This window comes from Kazachstania africana, chromosome 6 (genome assembly GCF_000304475.1).
Source record: "Kazachstania africana CBS 2517 chromosome 6, complete genome".
NCBI lineage: Eukaryota > Fungi > Ascomycota > Saccharomycetes > Saccharomycetales > Saccharomycetaceae > Kazachstania > Kazachstania africana.
In genome coordinates this window covers 481,794-501,763 of record NC_018945.1, presented here as the reverse complement: position 1 = coordinate 501,763, position 19,970 = coordinate 481,794, and the positions used below count along the sequence as shown (strand labels likewise).

The following is a 19,970-nucleotide window of genomic DNA, read 5'->3' as shown; positions in this document are numbered from 1 at the left end:
TTTTTTTTGTCAACATCAAATCTGGATAACTTTGCCGATGTTACAGAGAATGAGAACATATAATGCTAAACAACACTTAAAATATTAACGCTATAAAATGGCTTTCGCAATCGAAGTAAGTCATTAAGATTTTTTCTTTTAAATAAAAATGTGTTCTATCATATATATCGCTAATGTTCAAAGTTAACGTAGTACACAAATGGATAGTTAAACCTAGAGCATCAAGTAAAATCGTCATGGCGAAAAGCTAACATATATCATCAACAAAGGGTCGTTATCTATCATCCTAATTTGGAAACGAAAATTAGTAGTGGAGGTGCCTTAATTACTTACGTGGGGGGTATTTGTACGGAGTTGAGCAGTATAACTTGGTCTCATCATTTCAGGGTCATGATAAGGCTCCGAATCCCTTACCCTTGCTTGCGCAGGTCTTTCCAAAGATGAATCAGAGCCTGCTATTTCCTCACTTAATGGTGGAGGAGGTAGATATTCCGATTTTCCATTGAGATGGAACTCTCCACGCTCATCGTAATATCCCAAGTCATTTTCATTGGCTTGTTCTGTATAAGTGGGCACATAATCTTCATATTCACCTGCAGAAGAGCTATACTGTCTTTCTGACTGTCTATATGATGGGGGAGTCAGCCAGCTAGTACCTCTAATGGGAGCCTCGCCTCTATTAATTCTTTTTTTATTAGCTCTAACAGCCATAAATATAATTGACAAAAATACCAAAACGAACACTATGGATAAAAACCATCTGCCGAATTTCCATGCTGTGGAATTATATGAATCATCATAATCTGCGATACCACTAGAATTATCACCATCTGCTCTTCGCAATATTGTGCTTGCAGCAATCTGAGTCAGCATGTGCAAGTTCGCAATGTGTGAACTCTCCTTGAATACACAGAGCTGAAAGAGTTTCGACCTGTCTAATTAGCAAAGATTCTTGAAGATTGGTCCTGGAAAACTTAACCTTACATTCAATCTAAAATAAAACTATGGACTGACTAGGTTGGTCGAGAAAACTGATTAGTATTTGCTTGCGTTTTCGGGGAGTGAGGGAAACTTAGGCCTCGAGCACGATATTTTTTCCTCTTATTTAATCGCCTTACCTTTTTTTAGAAACAGTGCAACCTGCGCTTATCTAAGCAGAAAAAAACCTAAACCTGACTTCAATTTCGTTGATAAAACGGCACGAACTCATGGCAATCATGCTCTATTTAGTCAGACAATCAAATAGGCTATATGAGATGATATATACAAGCATTATTACCCATCATTAATTGTCAATTATTTACATGCAAAAGTCAATATCTCATCTTTTTCTGGTTAGTATGCTATTAGTCAATAATTCCAGTGCCGATCTAGAGTCGGACTCAGGCAACGCTTGCTCCAAACTATTTAATGCTCTATCTCTGTAAGCTTCCGCTAACTTTCTTGTTTTATCTAAACCCTTGTGCTTCTGAACTGCTTTCAAAGTCAAGTCAATATCGCCAGGCTTCGAAAAGTTACGTTTGATCAAGCTTCCTACACTTTCGTCTTCCATCCATGCATAAAAGACCGGGGCTGTACACAAGCCTAATTTAAGATCGTTTCCAGCAGGTTTCCCCAAATCTTTCTCTGAAACAGTATAATCAAGCATATCATCCACTAATTGAAAACATAGTCCAAGACTCTTACCAAACTCGTAACAGGATTCTATAACAGACTGCCTGGCCCCTGATAGAATTGCTGTTGCACGACACGCTTTCGATATTAGCGCACCCGTTTTCAAGAATGATTTTTGCAGGTAATGCTGAAAACAATCATCTATTAATGCCTCGTGAGATTTAATAGATATACTTATCGAGCTTTTACTATTCTGCCCTTCTTCTTTGGGAAAATACATGTCAGTAAATGGTTTAAAGCTTGTTGATCGTGTCATATTCTCTTCTGGAGTGTTGTGTAGTTGCATTACTTCCCCTTCGACTAGATTAGCTATACATTCAGACATTAATTCAATAACTTCAGGATTTTTAAGCCTCGAGACGCAAACGGTGGCTCTGCCCAGTAGGAAATCCCCTGCTAAGACGGCCATCTTGTTTGTAAAAACGGCATTCACACTGGGACGGCCCCTTCTCGTATCTGCATGATCAATAACATCGTCGTGAAGCAGGGAAGCTGTATGAATCATTTCGACGATCTCTGCTAGTCTCCTCTGTTTGGGCAAAATACCTCTCTTCTCATCATATTTTGCTTGAGGTAGAGGAAGGGCTTCTTTTGTCAGTGCATTAATCTGTCCTATTCCGCTAAGAACATGTAAAGGTGAGAAATTCGAAATAGGATTTGCATATAGAACACTTTTCTTGGCTTCTAGATCTGTAGTTTTATGAGGGAAATCAGTACTATCAATATTGAGATTATCTCTTTCCTCTATAGGTATACTCGAGAGAGCCCTCGAAAGCAGCAAGATCAAAAGAGGTCTTATCTTTTTACCTTCTGTTTCAAAATAGTAGCTAGTCATCTTGTTCATGGTAGGTGTATTTGAACCAATCAATCCTATAATATTTTTTGCTAGGCCATTCATCTCTTCAGATACCAATGCTACTGGCTTATGCAACATACTTTTTGGAGTCACCAATTTGCTTGCCACGGTCAAAGCAAGGCTATACATGGACTTATTTCGCTGAAAAACCAAACTAAAGCCTCTAAAAGAGCTCATTGGTAGTTCTGTAAGCTCAGGATGAGTACAATAATCTTCTGTGTGTATGCCAATCTAGATACTGCGTTTGTACCATCCTTTGCATATTATGGACTTTTTTTATTTCAGGCCGCACACAGACAGCCAAAGTACTTTTTCTCAATTGAAAAAGCTCTGGTTGTCAGTTACTGCATTGAAAAATTCATCTGTGTTCAATATGGGCTACCGTCCTAATAAGAAAGAAAAATACCCCATTTGAGCTACGACAAATATGAGTTCTGAAGGCTCAATACCAGGTTCAAACTCACTATTATCTCTGGTCAAAAATACATTCTCACGTACTTTAAGATCATCAAATTGCGTGCCGCAACATGTGGGGTTTGTGATGGATGGAAATAGAAGATACTCTATAAAGAAAGAAATAGAAATCAAAGAAGGGCATGAAGCTGGATTTGTATCAATGAGCAGGATATTAGAGTTGTGCTATGAATCAGGTGTGACGACAGCTACCGTATTTGCCTTCTCCATTGAAAATTTTAAAAGAAGTCCTTATGAAGTGCAGTCATTGATGGACTTAGCTAAGAAAAGAATTAGGCAACTTACTACAAATGGAAATTTGGCACAAAAATATGGTATCAGAATTCGAGTCATCGGTGACTTATCATTATTAGACGAAGATCTCTTAAAAGAAATCAAAGATGCCGTAGAGCTCACAAAAGATAACAAAAGATCTGTACTGAATATATGCTTCCCATACACAGGCAGGGAGGAAATTCTTCACTCAATGAAAGAAGTTATCACCGAACGAAAGGTGAAGGGAAATACTAAAATAGGTGAATACTTGATTGATAGACATTTGTATACAGGTGGATTACCACCATTAGATTTATTAATAAGAACTAGTGGGGTTTCAAGATTAAGTGACTTTATGCTTTGGCAGGTAAGCAACAAAGGTGTGACAGTCGAGCTCTTAAATTGTTTATGGCCTGAGTTCGGCCCTTCGAAAATGGCATGGATATTACTAAAATTTGCATTCAAAAAATCGTTATCTGATAGATCTTACACATTAGAGAAAGAGGACGAGTCCACTTCTGACACGAGTTTATTTCAGACTCAAACAATGAGTATAAAAGCAGAGTAACTTTTGGCAAGTTTTAAAACTCAACTCATATATATTTATAAATTTGTATCTATGTAAGTGACTTTAGAATAAATATTAGGAAAATTTTGAGGTTAGAACAAATCATCACCATGTCGCGGGAAGCCAGCGGAATCTTTGAAAACTTTTTATCATTTTATTTTAGATCATTTTACTATTTCGGAAGCGCGCCCAAAATACAATAACATAATTGCGCAAAAAAAATATAAAAAACTTAACATATTCACGTGATAATAAAGCTAAAACTTTAGGAAAATGTTATAAGATCGCTGAATTGTTTCACCAGGATGGCTATATAGGTAGATAGGGTTCATCAAACCCTTCTTCGATCTAGGACTTTGTTCCTGAGATCAGTGGCTAAAGTGCCTTATTAGAGATATGGTTATTGATTGTCAAGTCAGGGGCAATGCATTTTTGAGAACTCCAGAATGATATACGTAAGAATATGAGGTGTGGGATAAATAAAGGTGAAAATAGGATTCGATATACAGAAATGTAGATGCATTTAAATCATTTTTTCCTCTTGTTACTGACAGTGCCCTGAAAGTGTTGATGTGTCAAGTCAGGTGATTGGAAGCTTGCTATTTATGCTGTGAAAATATTATCAATTCACAAGAATACATGATTTTAAAAGAAAGTTCTTCATGTCCTACTTAGAAATACTTTGCCATTTCTTTTATTTTTCAACGCGACACCAATTTTGAAAATGTTTTACCCTCTCTTGACAATTAAGTCTTTCGATCAGTAAACAATTTTCGTAGCATTTTTTGCTTGACGAGCGGTTTCTCGCGTATGACTGTAAATGGCCAAGACGCGTAAAATGTTCCAAACAATGTACTGTCAGAAGGTAATCGAAGATTAACGCGAAATCAACGTTACTAATTCTAACATAAGTGCTACAAGATTTTTAAATATTATATAATTACAAAGGTACAAACATTAAATCAGTTACGTACACGGTATAGCACTGAATTGCTAAGATATCCCATTAAAATTGCTATTATAATCTGTATCTTAATTTTTAATCAATATGTCAACAGAAGGTAACCATCCATATACGGTTTTGAAAATCACAGCATCTAATGGTGCGTTAGCTCAAATATGGTTAGCAGCTAATATGTCCAACCTTCCGAAAGGTTCAGTGTTACAAACTAATATCAGAGAATCTGCTGAAGAACTTGCAAAAGTATCTGGATGTGATATTGAAGCTTCAGAAAACAGCAATTCAATAACCCTTCGTACCTCTGGTGAACTGTTACAGGGTATAGTTCGTGTCTACTCAAAGCAAGCAGGTTTTTTATTGTCAGATATTAAAGACACATTGTCAAAAATTAGCTCATTATTTAAAGCTAATGCAAGAGTTAATATCACCATAAGTAGGAGCCAAACGGTGGCCAAAGTTGACCAGTTAATCTTAGAAGATGCCGTTACCGAGAGAGAGGTTCTTATTACTCCTGGTCTAGAATTTTTAGATGACGCTCCACTTCCTTCTGGTCTATTACTCACAAATGATTCAGTGAGAAGAAATGTACATGGAGCCGCTCCCTGGGATATGTCCATTGAAGTCGGTAGAAGATTCGAACCTGATAATGATTTTGCAAATGAAACCTCAGGGTTAGATCTAGATTTCGACATTGAGGGCACCCGCTCCTCTCCTACAAGATCATGGGATGAAGGTACAAGACATAGCAATAACACAACCTTCTTGCAATCTATGAAGGCAAATGAAAATGTTGCTGTAGGTAACTCATTAATTGCTGAAGCTGATGATGATTTCCCCATCGCAGACACAGAAAACGATCACTGGGATTTGGGAATTGTTGAAGATGATAAACAAGCTGATAGTACCTCTATAGGATCGATTGAATTTGGTAGGAGAGTGGATGACGTTAGTATCCAAGAAAATCCTGACTTTGGATTTGATTTAGAAATAGAAAAAGAGCCTTCGAATAACCTTAATATATTGAATCAGTCAGAGCATTATAGATCTGATAATACTAGTGACATGGATAAGCAAATTAAGAAAAAGGCCCGTAGAGCACAAAATCCAGCCCTAAATAGTACCACTAAGATCGTTTATGATGAGACGTCAGAACTTTCTACAGAAGAAATGGAAGATAGAGAAGGATTGTGCATGACAGATGAAAAAGAATCGGACGTCAAAGCAGGTAAGCTAGCTCAAAAAAGACTGTGGAGCGAGATACTTTTAGAATTGCAGTACTTACCCAATACTGTAGTTGAAAATCTTGTCTCTCACGTTGCAATGAAAAAAAAGAGGTTGAGCCCCGCACATAACAGGGACACAAAACAACCTATCATTGACATGTCCCTAGATATGAATGATATGATAGAAGATAGCGATGATGGATTGATAGATGAAGAAAATAAAGAGCCTGAAAGTGATCATTTCATTGGCATCGATAATCAACTCTCAGACTTCAGTTTTGGACAAACATTTGATGGAGAAAGTTCAGAACTCATTGAAGAAAATAAAGGTTCCACGGTTGATACTAGTAACAGTCGGGTAAAACTAATATCTGGAAGCTTTGTCTCAAGGACAACTGCAGACATGGCAGAAATTTTGAGGGAGACTTCCATCGACAAGGAAACTATGGACTTCAAAGATCTTTTGATGGCACAATACGAAAGAGAACCAGAGAGTAAGACATCAAAAAGCGACGCAAGTAGATGTTTTTTTGATATGCTTTCTCTGGCAACAGCTGACTGTATTGAATTAAAACAGGACGAGATATTTGGTAATATAAGGATTTCTACAAAAGCATCATTGTTTGATCAATTCATAACTGTTTCCTGATCGATTAGTCGTAAAAACTTTATATATTTATTTACATGTATATTTACCCAATCAGATATTCCATGAAGCCGTAGCGATTTGACGTTTTCAAATTGTTATTCGGTCCATCATCATTTCGTGTATAGTTATATAATAAAGATTGGTTTTTGAAATGTTAATGCCCACTAGACCCGACCGGGCCCATCACTGAAAAATTTTAGAGATGAGCTAAAATAATGAAATATCTGATATTTCTATAAGTACATATCCAAAGCAATTAATTAGTAAGACATATTTTGTTTAGCTTTTTCTTATAGGTATTTCCCTTTACGATACTCTATCTTTGTAAGTTTTGAGAATCATGGCTAAGCAAAAGGTGAGTACCAAAACCAAAAAGAGATATAGGTATTCTTCATTTAAAGCAAGAATAGATGATTTGAAGATAGAGCCAGCCCATAATTTAGAAAAGAGAGTACACGATTATGTTGAAACGTCTCATTTTTTAGCTTCCTTTGAGCATTGGAAAGATATCAATTTAAGTGCAGGTTTTACAGAATTTGCTTATGAAGTACAACCTATGGTACAAACACTGCCACAAATTCTCCATTACCAGGACATAATTTTCGAAAAATTACTCGAATATATCAAGAAACAAAATGAAAAGTGTTTACAGCCGCTTCTGGACTTACTAGCTCAATTTTGTCATGATTTGGGGCCTGATTTTTTGAAATTCTATAAAACTGCGGTCTTGGCACTTATTGGTTTATTAGATTCCGCAGCGGATCTTGAATCTCTGAATGTATTTGAATGGGGATTCAATTGTTTAGCATATTTGTTCAAGTATCTTTCAAGAATTTTGAGTAATGATTTAAGACCTACCTTTGATATTCTATTCCCATTGCTATCACATTCAAAAGAGTACATATCACGATTTTCCGCTGAAGCATTATCTTTTTTGGTTAGAAAGACGAATTCAAGGAACCTTTCTGACTTTATATCTCACGTATTGCAGAGATTACAAAGTGAACAAGAATCTCATTTTTACGATGGGCTTTTGACTTTGTTTACGGAGGCTTTAACAACGACACCTGGGGCTCTGCACTCTAAAGCGCAGGTTATAGTAAGAGTCTTGGCTAGTGATGCTTTACGTATGAGTGAAAATGAACAATGTGTCAATCTGTTCTGTGATATTTGGATGAATATTTCAAAGCACTCCACTGTTGAGAATATGGAACCGGTGACCGAGTGCTTGATTGATGTTTTGAAGAGTAATTTAACAAATGAAAGAAATGCTGTTATGCAGATTCTTTCTGTTATCGTGTATGCCGAGAGTGGGAGAAAAATTTCAAATTGGGACAGTATTACATGGTTTATTGGTGACATTATAGCTGAAAAATCTTTTATTTCAGAATTGAATCCCAGTAAAGTATGCTTTTTCTTCGCAATTATACTACGTAATGCTGATCTTAAGAGTTTAACAAAATGCTATAGGGATATTTTTGATTTTTTCATGCATCAGTATCAGAGCAATTTTTTGGTCTTTTTGAGTATGGCATTAGAATTATCGAGCGATCGATTATTCTCTTTGAATGGGGGCAGGTTTTTGCAGCAGTTCATTAATGATAATTGGGGGTTGTTCTCTCCACAACTGGCATTATTCATACAAGACCTGGAAGAAAAGAATCTACTGCACCATAAGATTAATGTTTCTGTTCCTCATGAATGTGTCTCTTCCATCCTATCTTATTTCCACTCGATTTCTGAGATAACGACCTTAGAAGAGTTCTATAACATATATTGGAGGGTGATTCTCATGCGTCAGGCTACAACTATTGATTTCACGGCATTATCAAACCTTTCTAAGCTTATTTTGTCCTCATCCTTTCTAGAGAATGATTTTTCAAGGGATGTGTTAGGTCTAGTTATTGAATGTCTTTCAAGTGGCAACGTAGGCGAATATGGTGAAATAATATATGAATGTCTTGCAAGGTTTTCAGAGTTCAGAAAAAGTATATTTTTCATTAAAGGTCTGAATAAGGTTTTGTCCAAATTTGAAGATAAACAAGAGCTGAATACTAAAATTGGTAGGTGTTCTTCATTATTGTCAGAGGTTTCAAGTAATTTTTCTCTTCCCAACAGCTCTATACGTTATGAAACCATGAATTTACTATACACTATCTTTGACATCAATAATCAAACTATCCCTCAGCTACTAAATGAGTGTAAGATTATTGAGCAGATCCCTTTAACCTTGGAAAATGCTCGTGATATTACGACTAGAATCAGAAATCTAGGAGCATACTTTTCACAAAATTCATACGATAATATTGTCATAACTTCATTTATCAAAGATATTTTTGGTTTATTAACCGTACGTTTCTCACCCGTCTGGGACGGTATATCAGAGATAATTCCTCTGATCTATAAAAGAGATACCTCCTTGGTCTGGTCCTTATTGTTGCAATTTTTAACGATTAGTGATAACAATGAAGAAGTAGATTATTATGAGCATATCGACAATACCAGCAGCGATATCGTGCTGTGGTCTTCGCATATCCCAAGACTAGAAGGAACGATCGAAACTTTCATCTCCATACATAGCAAATACCATTCGCATGTCAGTTCCATGGTGAACTATTTAAAGGAAAAGAGGGGTTCATTTGTATATCCTCAGCATGTTAGAGCACAGTCCTTGAAGCTACTTTTATCAATTCCTCACTTGGCTGAAAAAAACTCTCAATCCTTCGTACCATTTTTATTTAATGATATTGAATCGGACGAACTGTTTGAATCTAATGAGTTTTCAGCTGCGGTTTGGTCTGAGCAGGATAGAAATATGCTTCTCAAAATAGTAGCAAAATTCTCTGATATGAAGCATATCTATAAGAGTGAGGAACTTTATAATAGACTACTGAACATATTGGGTAGCCGTCATACGGAGGCTCAAAAGTTGGCGCTTTCTGCTATTTCTAGCTATAAAATTGCGGTTATAAACAAGTATAAGGATAACCTAAGGAACCTATTAGATGATACACTGTTCAAGGATGAAATTACAAAATTCCTTTCTGAGGGGGGTCATCAAGCTATCGATAAAGCTGACGAGGATGAGTTGATTCCTTATGTTTTGCGCATCCTCTTCGGCCGTGTTCAGGCAGCATCCACAAGTGGGCTAAAGAAGAGCAGAAAGGTTGCAGCTCTATCAGTCCTGCCAAGTTTGAAGGAAGAGCACATTTCGGCCTTTTTGGCACTTGGTTACAGTCGTTTCGAATATGAATATTTTTTTGAAAATGGCTACCATGTATCTGATTCGGCTGTTTTACTTGCTTCCGTCAGAAAGTTGCTCGGTTTCGTTACTATTTTTGACGCCACTGTAAGTATATTAGGCTCGAAGGTTCCACATGCTATTTTATCCGCCCTACGTCCACTTGTGTATTCTATTGCAGTGTCATATGCAGTTAGCTTAGACCCTGAGACTGAAGCTTATACACTAAAAATGGCTGCAAATTTAAGACAGAAGGCTCTTAAATGTCTTAATGACGTTTTCCAAAACTTAGGAGACAGGGTACAATGGAATGAATACGTCTCGGAGATATATGAGGTTATTATTGATCCTCGTATAGAGACTTTCGCCCATGAAAACTTACAGCAGGTTTCTTCTATTTTGAAGTTAGTAGTATTTTGGACAAAGAATAAAGAATTCTACCCATTCTTGTATAGAGATGACTACTCCATAATGAAAGCTCTTATGTGTACACTTTCAAGTGAGCATGTGAAAGAGCCCGTTGTCGCTACTATTTTAGATGGTGTTCACGAGTTTATGAAAAATCCAACTTCTGATGGTGAATACGTCGAAGTCGTTACTCTCATTGTAACTGCATGTTTAGAACTCATTCCTAAATTGTATAAGAATGTTGTTAACAACCAAACAAACTCGATTGCAGTGGCCTTGTTGTTGAATATGGCTCAGCTAGGATACATACAATCCAATGAAACGAGGCAACATTTGCTAAACTCAATGCTGGTTATTGTTGAAGATAATTTCAAAAAGGTTGACAGAAAGGACATAGCAAATATTCTGGATGTTATATCACTCGTGGCTCGTGAATACGAATGTGCTTGGGATGATATTGAACCTTTATATAAGGCAATTTCAAATCTCTATAAATCATTTTCCGAGAAGGAATTAAGAGGTTCATTGAATTCCATATTCTTAAGCATTAGCGAGGGTTTTCCAAAGATGAAGCAAGTATCTTTACTACTATGTGACTTGAATTCATATTCTCCAAGACGTATCCAGGAGTACGATTTCCCAAAAATGTTATCCGCCTTCAAAAAGTTTATTGATGGCTCATATAACTCCTTCAATGTATTGGAATGGTATCCCATCATTTGCACTTGTTTGTTTTTCATAAAGGACAAGGAAGAATTGGCAATTAGAACAAATGCAGCCCATGTAATAAAGAAGTTTATCGATTATATGAATGCTAAAGACTCTGAAGATTTACGTACCCAGTGTGCGGCTATTGTAAAGGATACATTATTACCTGCCATACGTGACGCATTGAAAAGGAATACCGAAGAGTCTCAGGCTGAATACATTTCAGTTTTAGCTTATATTGTTGAGAATAGCAAATATTTCACATCTCTTAACGATATGCGTATATTACTTTTCAATGGTGACGAAGAAGCCAACTTCTTCTCAAATATTACTCACATCCAACTACATCGTAGACAAAGAGCAATTAAGAGACTGGGTGATGTAGCAGATGAACTTGCTGATAATAGTATTGCTCACTATCTACTTCCAATTGCTGAGCATTATGTTTTTTCGACAGAGGAAAAATATAGAAATCTAGGAAACACGGCCCTTGTTACAATTGGCTCCTTGTCTAACGCATTAAACTGGCACCAATATAAAGCGCTGGTTCGTAGATATGTTTTCATCGTAAAAAAGGGTGAGGATAATCTAAAGGCAGCAGTGCTGTTACTGAATCAAATCTCCGTGTCCTTTAAAAACAGCATGCAAGACATAAGAGAAATTAGGGTGGTGAAGGGAGGTATCAAGAAGGTGCCAAGCAATTTATCCGATCCAGAAAAGTTCGTTAAAAATGAAATATATCCAACTTTGAACAATATTTTAGCAAAACGAGAGGAAGAAACTGTCATTTCTCGGATTCCATTAACAGAAGCCTTAGTAAACTTTATACTGGGCTTATCAAAAGAAGATACAGTTAGTTTACTACCAGGTATTCTTACATCAGTTTGTCAGATTTTAAGAAGTAGGTCAGAGGAACTACGTGAATCAGTAAGGACTACATTATCCAAGGTAACTACTACACTAGGACCAAACTACATATTTTTTATCATAAAAGAATTGAAATCTGCCTTGAAGAGAGGTTCGCAAGTACATGTTTTGAGTTATACTGTTCACCACTTGTTAAGGGCACTTTCTGAGGAGTTACAGCATACAGACCTTGACCAATCCGCTCGTATGATTGTCCAGATTATCATGGAAGATATTTTTGGATCTGCAGGTCAAGAGAAAGATTCTGATAATTATCGTACAAAAATGAAAGAAGTCAAAATCAATAAAAGTTATGATACTGGTGAAATACTTGCAGCTAACATTTCTCTCAATATGTTCAATGAGTTACTTCAACCAGTAAGGGCTCTTTTATCTGAACGGATGGGTCTAAAAAATCAAAATAAGTTAGAGGAATTGCTGCGCAGATATACCCTTGGTTTGAATCGGAACAGTGCCTCTTCCTCTAAGGAAGTCCTTTCCCTATGTTACGAAATTTTCCAACAATCCCAATTTGAGAAGGATAGCAAGGCTTCAAAAGTTCAGCCGAAGTCTAGATCAGAAGCAGAGGAGTTCTTTTTAGTCAACTTGAATGCAAAGTCTCATATTGTGCAAATAGAAAGCTCTCTGTTAGTGGATACACTTCAGAAGTTTTCTCTAGATCTGTTGCGCACAGTCTTGACAAGGCATCGTGGACTGTTAGAAGTTTCTCACGTAGGTGGATTTATCCCAGTGTTAAAGGAGTCTTTGCTGTCCGCAAATGAGGGTGTATTGATTAGCACACTTCGTCTTCTTGTTATTGTGGTGAAGTTAGACTTTTCTGATGATTCTGAGCCAATCTTCAAAAATGGTGCAAGAAAAGTTTTGAACTTGATAAAAGATTCTCCATCCACTTCCAGCGAACTATGCCAGATCGGTCTGAAGTTCCTTTCTTCATTTATTCGCCACAAAGATATAAAATTGAAAGATACTGCTCTAAGTTATGTTCTCGGTAGAATTTTACCAGATCTAAATGAACCAAGTAAACAAGGACTGGCGTTTAACTTTTTGAAAGCTTTGGTCTCAAAGCATATAATGCTGCCTGAGATTTATGACGTAATAAATGTTGTAAGAGAGACCATGGTTACGAATCATTCAAAAGAAATTCGTGATGTCGCTAGGAGTGTCTACTTTCAATTTTTAATGGAGTACGACCAAAGTAGAGGCCGATTAGAAAAGCAGTTCAAGTTTATGGTAGATAATTTACAATATCCTTCTCAGGAAGGTAAGCAATCGATATTGGAATTGATCAACCTTATCATTATCAAAGCAAGTCCAGATCTATTATCAAGACTGTCTTCTTCATTTTTCCTTTCCCTGGCAAACTTATCACTCAGTGATGACTCTTCAAAATGTCGTGAAATGGCAACTCTTCTACTTTCTGCCTTATTTAACAAATTAAGTAACGGAGATCTCGTCGTGATCAAAAAATATTTAACAGCATGGTTGAAGCAAGAAGATAAACCCGCTTTTTTGAATTTAGGTTTAAGAATTCACAAGATTTATATATCTAGCGTTGATTTCCAGGAAGATGAAGAATTTAATGTGCTAGCTTTGAACCGAATTAAGGGCGTTTTATCTGAAACTGATGCCGGATCAGAGACTCAGTGGGATCTTATTTATACTGCTCTAAATGATTTCACAGTTTTCTATAGTAAAAAAGAATTCATGTTCGAAAAGGGCTATAAATCCATCTGGCAAAACGTGCTGGGATGTCTCCTGTATCCACATATGTGGGTTCGACAAATTGCTAGTCAAATTGTCAACGATTTGTTTAATAATATCGATAAATTCGAAGAGCCTTTCAACAATGCGGAAATACAAAATATATCATCCAGATTAATTCGTCAACTCAGCGCACCGTCAATTTCGGAGGGTTTGGCTACTATATGTGTCAAGACATTAGTCCAAATTGCTAAGCTCTGGTCTGAAAATCAAACTGAATATATTGTTAGCGAATCTTCTACTTCTAATTATTTGAATGCAATCGATTATATGGTTACAAGAACTTCAGCACTTATAAGAAGTCAAGAAAATCCAGCTGATTCCCTCATGTCAAAGAAGTCAGGTATCCAATTATTCATATTTTTACTCCAAATACTATCCACTGAACAAATTAAGCAAGAAGCAGAAAAGATTCTTTTGGCGCTCTACATGTATCTTGAAACTGATAGTCGACAATTAAATGACGATGAAGAAGAATTGAATAAAGTAAGTCAAGAATGTTTACAGATGCTTGAATCAAAACTGTCAGTTCCCGAATTCACTACGGCCTATGCAAACGTGAAACAAGTAGTTATAGAAAGAAGACAAGAAAGAAAAGCAAAGAGATCTATTCTGGCTGTTAATGCACCTGATATTGCAGCTCAAAAAAAGATAAAAAAGCATGTAAGATCCAGAGAGAAACGTAAGCATGAGAGAGACGACAGTGGTTTCTATCAAAGAAGAAATAAAAAGAAGAGAGTTTAAAAGAATTTGATGACACTCTATTATAGATTGTAGAATATTATATGCCTCATTCACATGTACACTATTTGTAAATTAATTAAAAATTATATATTTTTAAAATATATCGACAAATCAAATTGAAATGAAGGAAGAAACAAGGCTATATGTTTAATATGCTAAATGGAATGTATCCTGCTTAAATAGGTATAAAACAACATGTTTCTATAGGGTTATAGCATCATTTTCGTTGCTTGTAAAATGTTTTTTTGGTTCTTTCCCATTTTGGCCGACTTCAGTGTCATCTTCCTCAACTTCTTCTTCGACTTCATCCTCTTCTCCAGGTAGTTTTTCGTTTTCATCATTTTTTATTTCAATTTCACTTTTACTCTTTAAATTTTCATTGTAGATTTTCATTTCCTTCTGATATCGTTCCCTATCTTCATTATAAAGCTCATAATAAGGAAGTCTCCCACTTTCGTCCAAATTTTTCCAACCTTCAGCTAAATCTCTTGTGACATCTAAAGAACCATTTTCCCTAATTTTTTCTTTATTCATCTCACAATAGATCAAATAGGCGTTAGTAGGTCTTTTTGGCATGTTTGGGTCTCTTTCTTTTGCTCTTTGTCTTTTACCTTTTGACCTCTTCAATGGTTTATTCATTAATTGGTCTCTAAAAGATGATAAATTTGGTAGTGGGTTTTCAAAGCGAAGTTCTGGATCCAAATCGACTCTTGATTCCAGTCTTTCTAGCAATACACCATATTCTAGTTTCAATCTTTTAACAGAGTGTCTTGACCTCTGTATAGCTAAACCCAACGTTTCATTTCTTGATTTTAACTCATCAATTTTCCTCTTTAGGTCATTATCGGATGCATTTTGTATCACTTCTTCATTTTTTGATGCCATCTCTCTCTTCTATTATTACAATGATTATGGTAATGTCCCTTGTTACAACTATGAAGCCAACCTAGAAGTGTAATATCCTTAGCTATAAATTTTCGATAATTTCGACTTTGTTTTTATTGCTGCTAGATATATATCTTTTCATCATTCTCGCCCGCTTCCCAAAAAATTAATTTTCCAAATACCGTTAATATAAAGGAAATCAAAATTAGTTGAAGGTTATCATTAGAAGTTTCTACAAATAGTGAGAAGCACCTGAAAAGAACGTGTGGAGTAATTAATTGGTCTTATAAAGATAACTTATATGGAGCTGATACGATATTTGCAATGAATAGTGAAAGTACGGGTAGTATTAATAATCTTAAAGGTATTAATAATAATTATAAGGATAGTACGAATATTTTGAAAGAGGGAGATGCTATCCCCGATGGTAATATTGTCAGTGATAACGAACGACAGCCACTGTTAGAAAATGAACATCCGGCCAGTATGCAATCTGAAAAGAAATTGAAATATATCCCAAAACCCACAAAGGATGAGACGTTGACTCAAATCGGGGCAAGTCAGTCAGATTCTACAGGTTCTTCTAGATTTCATACTAAGCCCAATAGTAGGGTGGGTGCACAAAGAACGTCAAGAACAGCACAAAAATTGAAACTGCTACCTGAGGAGGCCTTTGCAAAAGAGAGTAGTATTGATTCTGGGATTACCGTCAATGATGAAGACAGAGAAGTCTATTCTCAGGTGAATAGAATTAAAGATAAACCTGCAAGGATCGATGCTCAGAAATTAGGTAAAGCGCATAGACATTTGTTACCTAGATGTACTGCATATTGTACAGCGAGTAGTTATAATATGAGAGAGTTGATCAGATGGATTAAAAACTCCAAGAAAATACATTTTACACATCCCAAATTATTTGATGAATGTCTTTTTACTCCGTTTATTTATAATGATTGGAGGGGGGATAAAAGATTTGCACATGATGATCTAATTAGATTGGATGACGAAGGTGGAGAAATTAACGTCAGCGATAAACAACCTGATTTATTTATATTCGAATATGGTGTTATAGTTATGTGGGGGTTTACAGAAAGAGAGGAGAAGGCATTTCTAAATGATATTGAAAGGTTTGAGAAGGAAAAATTAGCAGAAGAAGACGTTCAAGTGGAAGAGTTTAATTATTATGTCACGCAAAGTTACCAGCCAAGAATCTATAATGATTTTATTACATTGAGGAATGGATCTAACTATATGACAAAGTTATCAATATCCCATGCCATTGCACAAAGTGTTAAGATTTCATTATTTGAAGAATTAGTTGATAATACAATTGAAGATACGGAAGATATACCGCAACAGATTGCCTCTAGTGGTAAAGTTTCTATGAGCAAAGAAGATATCATGAGGAGTATTGGAGAATTATTTATTCTTCGTATTAATATAAATTTGCATGGATCTGTATTAGATTCACCCGATATTATGTGGTCTGAGCCACAATTGGAACCAATTTATCAAGCCACCAGAGGTTATTTAGAAATAAATCAAAGGGTGGAATTATTGAACCAAAGACTAGAAGTAGTTTCTGATCTTTTACAAATGTTAAAAGAGCAATTAGGTCATTCACAGGAAGAATATTTGGAATTTATTGTAATAATACTTGTTGGAGTAGAAGTTTTAATTTCTGTTATAAATATCGCTGTTGATATGATAGCTAATAAGAGATAATATATGCATAATGAGAAATAATGATAATAATAGATATGAATTTTTAAAATTGTTTACTATTAGCCTATATACAAAAACCTTAAATATCTTTAATTAAAAAGAAAAACCCAATGAAAAAATTTATGAATATCATGAAATATGTTATTAAGATTACAATTCTTGAGATGCTTTACCTGGCTTAGCAGATTTTTTTGGTAATAAGTTTTGATGAATATTTGGTAAGACACCACCTTGAGCGATGGTGACGTTACCTAATAATTTATTCAATTCGTCATCATTTCTGATAGCTAATTGTAAATGTCTTGGAATGATTCTAGTCTTCTTGTTATCTCTAGCAGCGTTACCAGCTAATTCTAAAATTTCAGCAGCTAAATATTCCAAGACAGCGGTTAAATAGACTGGAGCACCAGAACCAATTCTTTGAGCGTAATTACCTCTTCTTAATAATCTGTGAACTCTACCGACTGGGAAAGTTAAACCAGCCTTAGCAGATCTTGATTGAGAAGCTTTAGCAGCTGAACCAGCTTTACCACCTTTACCACCGGACATTGTATGATTTTATTATTACTTGTAATTTATTTGTAAATTGATGTTATTATTAAAGAATAATATCCAATATATAATAGTCTTCGAGAGAAGAGATACCAAACATGTCTTGATGACAGATGAAATAGTTCCCTTATATATATATATACACTTTATATTTTATGTTGATGAATTTACTGTAGGAAGATTTTAACAAATTTTGGGTCAATTTGTTATTCTCACAGTTTCGCAGAGTCCAGCGTACCATTGAGCACAGAATATTCGATTTTGGAACCCCCCCGTTCCAGCAATTTCGCACAACAGCACTTGCTGTTCCAAAAACTTCGCAGCCGTCAATCTTTTTTTTCGTTCTTTCTGCGGGACTTTTGTCCGCGAGGGAAAGACTTTAACCGCCGTTCGCTTTTTTTTTTTGTTTTTCGCAGAGAGAGAGAGGAGGCCCGTTCCAGAAATTTCGCGCATTATGCAGCTGCGTGCCCTTGCGAAACTCCTGGAACAGCGCGCCGCCCGCGTCTAACGCGAAAAGTCAAAAAAAATAATTACAAGCTATCCGCGGTTCTCAATAGGACACTTTTATTTATATATAAAGGGAATACAAGCTAAATGATCAACTGGAAGAAACAGTAATATCTTCTCAAGATAATAAATCATCACCAAATTAATCAATCAATAATGTCTAGTGCCGCTGAAAAGAAACCTGCTTCCAAAGCCCCAGCTGAAAAGAAACCAGCTGCCAAGAAGACCGCTTCTGGCGTCGAAGCTAAGAAGAGAACTAAGGCTAGAAAGGAAACTTACTCTTCATACATCTACAAAGTTTTAAAGCAAACTCATCCAGATACCGGTATCTCACAAAAATCTATGTCTATCTTAAACTCTTTCGTTAACGATATCTTTGAGAGAATCGCTACTGAAGCTTCTAAGTTAGCTGCTTACAACAAGAAATCTACCATCTCTGCTAGAGAAATCCAAACTGCTGTTAGATTAATCTTACCAGGTGAATTAGCTAAGCACGCCGTCTCTGAAGGTACTAGAGCTGTCACCAAGTACTCTTCTTCCACTCAAGCTTAGATGAATAAAAAAAATCATTAAATTGATTTTATGGGAATTATAATTTTTTAACATTCACTCAAATTTAAAGATTGGGAATAACAGTAATATGAGAAAAAAAATAAACACTTCTGATGGAGGGAAAGGGAAATGAGAAATGGAATCATATCAGTAAATAACTTTTTTTTTTCCACCAAAGAGATATATAATATGATTATATATTTTTGTAATATTAGGGCATAAAAACTACTTTTTCAAAACAGCTTTCTATTGATTTAGTTTCTTAAGTACTACATCAATTTTATCTTGTGCAGTTTGCACTTTATCAGTTCTTGTACCGATTCTGATATCAGATTGAATTCTTACGTATCCATTTGCATGTGCATATTCATGGATTTCTCCAATAAGAGACATTACTTCATCCCAGGGACCTTCAATTGTGGTACCAGCACTGTGTAATGTGCTCTTTAATGGGCTTTCACGTATTTTTCTTTCAATTAAAGTAACAAAATCGGAAACACTTGCTGAGTTCGTACCAATTGGAACCATACAAACATCTGCTAAACAAGGAACTTTTGCCATATTGTTTCTCTCCAAGTATTATATTGTTTGTCTTGTAGAATCAACCACAAATGTCATCTAATCCTGTCATATCCCTGTCATTTTGTTATACAATTTTTAATTTTTCCCGTAATTAAACGGGAGGAATCCGGGTGAGACCTTAGAAATTCAGTTCATTTAACCAAAAATATGCAAAATGGTGAAAGGTTAACGAAGGTTTTTATAGTCATTTTAATACTTTGTTGAGTATCTAGAGAATATTAAAAGGTCAATCACTTGGTAAGTCAACCTTTTTTTTTTATTTTTCGAAAAAACGTAATGCATTCTGTTTGTATCTGTCACTTGCGTCAGTAGATTTTCCACCATTTTTAACACTCTCTAAATTAGTTCTAGTGAGAGAAGGAGACTTCTTCCAGGTGTTATAAAAGCAACTATTCCTTTAGCATACAATGTAGATTCATCTCTCTGCAAAGTTCGACTAATAGACAATCTTGTATGGAAACGCAATGCATATCTCCATTCGTAGTCCGGGACATTGCTACAATTAAGATTACTGTAATTTTACTTCCAATTGTTAGTTGATTTTTTCCATGCAATTGTTCAGTTATGACAGGAAACCTTTGCGTCATACCGTTCAACAGACGACCGAATACTCGCAATGGCAAATTCTCCTAGAATGAGGACTCTGGCGTCTTTAATGTAACTTATCGTCCCTCAAAAAGCCTTTGGTGTTGAATCAGGAAAGTTATATTCTCAAAAT

General features: G+C 35.7%; 10 protein-coding genes across 10 annotated transcripts; 5 read left to right on the top strand and 5 right to left on the bottom strand.

Annotated features, from left to right (window-relative positions):
* Positions 1 to 321: 321 nt before the first annotated feature.
* Positions 322 to 873, bottom strand: RCR2 (Rcr2p; the record flags this gene model as incomplete). The annotated part of the gene is made up of 1 exon (XM_003957939.1): positions 322 to 873. The coding sequence occupies one exon, from the start codon at positions 871 to 873 to the stop codon at positions 322 to 324; it is 552 nt and encodes a 183-aa protein (XP_003957988.1).
* A 448-nt stretch (positions 874 to 1,321) lies between these two features.
* COQ1 (trans-hexaprenyltranstransferase) lies at positions 1,322 to 2,707 on the bottom strand (the record flags this gene model as incomplete). The annotated part of the gene is made up of 1 exon (XM_003957938.1): positions 1,322 to 2,707. One exon carries the CDS (start codon positions 2,705 to 2,707, stop codon positions 1,322 to 1,324), a length of 1,386 nt encoding a protein of 461 aa, XP_003957987.1.
* Positions 2,708 to 2,957: 250 nt separating this feature from the next.
* RER2 (ditrans,polycis-polyprenyl diphosphate synthase) lies at positions 2,958 to 3,827 on the top strand (the record flags this gene model as incomplete). Its single annotated transcript, XM_003957937.1, has 1 exon — positions 2,958 to 3,827. One exon carries the CDS (start codon positions 2,958 to 2,960, stop codon positions 3,825 to 3,827), a length of 870 nt encoding a protein of 289 aa, XP_003957986.1.
* Positions 3,828 to 4,875: 1,048 nt separating this feature from the next.
* Positions 4,876 to 6,660, top strand: MCD1 (kleisin alpha; the record flags this gene model as incomplete). The annotated part of the gene is made up of 1 exon (XM_003957936.1): positions 4,876 to 6,660. One exon carries the CDS (start codon positions 4,876 to 4,878, stop codon positions 6,658 to 6,660), a length of 1,785 nt encoding a protein of 594 aa, XP_003957985.1.
* A 340-nt stretch (positions 6,661 to 7,000) lies between these two features.
* UTP20 (Utp20p) lies at positions 7,001 to 14,449 on the top strand (the record flags this gene model as incomplete). Its single annotated transcript, XM_003957935.1, has 1 exon — positions 7,001 to 14,449. The coding sequence occupies one exon, from the start codon at positions 7,001 to 7,003 to the stop codon at positions 14,447 to 14,449; it is 7,449 nt and encodes a 2,482-aa protein (XP_003957984.1).
* A 201-nt stretch (positions 14,450 to 14,650) lies between these two features.
* On the bottom strand, positions 14,651 to 15,334 carry NHP10 (Nhp10p; the record flags this gene model as incomplete). Its single annotated transcript, XM_003957934.1, has 1 exon — positions 14,651 to 15,334. The coding sequence occupies one exon, from the start codon at positions 15,332 to 15,334 to the stop codon at positions 14,651 to 14,653; it is 684 nt and encodes a 227-aa protein (XP_003957983.1).
* Positions 15,335 to 15,658: 324 nt separating this feature from the next.
* Positions 15,659 to 17,059, top strand: RMD1 (Rmd1p; the record flags this gene model as incomplete). Its single annotated transcript, XM_003957933.1, has 1 exon — positions 15,659 to 17,059. The coding sequence occupies one exon, from the start codon at positions 15,659 to 15,661 to the stop codon at positions 17,057 to 17,059; it is 1,401 nt and encodes a 466-aa protein (XP_003957982.1).
* A 150-nt stretch (positions 17,060 to 17,209) lies between these two features.
* Positions 17,210 to 17,608, bottom strand: KAFR0F02490 (histone H2A; the record flags this gene model as incomplete). The annotated part of the gene is made up of 1 exon (XM_003957932.1): positions 17,210 to 17,608. The coding sequence occupies one exon, from the start codon at positions 17,606 to 17,608 to the stop codon at positions 17,210 to 17,212; it is 399 nt and encodes a 132-aa protein (XP_003957981.1).
* Positions 17,609 to 18,274: 666 nt separating this feature from the next.
* Positions 18,275 to 18,670, top strand: KAFR0F02480 (uncharacterized protein; the record flags this gene model as incomplete). The annotated part of the gene is made up of 1 exon (XM_003957931.1): positions 18,275 to 18,670. One exon carries the CDS (start codon positions 18,275 to 18,277, stop codon positions 18,668 to 18,670), a length of 396 nt encoding a protein of 131 aa, XP_003957980.1.
* A 246-nt stretch (positions 18,671 to 18,916) lies between these two features.
* On the bottom strand, positions 18,917 to 19,231 carry ECM15 (Ecm15p; the record flags this gene model as incomplete). The annotated part of the gene is made up of 1 exon (XM_003957930.1): positions 18,917 to 19,231. The coding sequence occupies one exon, from the start codon at positions 19,229 to 19,231 to the stop codon at positions 18,917 to 18,919; it is 315 nt and encodes a 104-aa protein (XP_003957979.1).
* Positions 19,232 to 19,970: the final 739 nt, after the last annotated feature.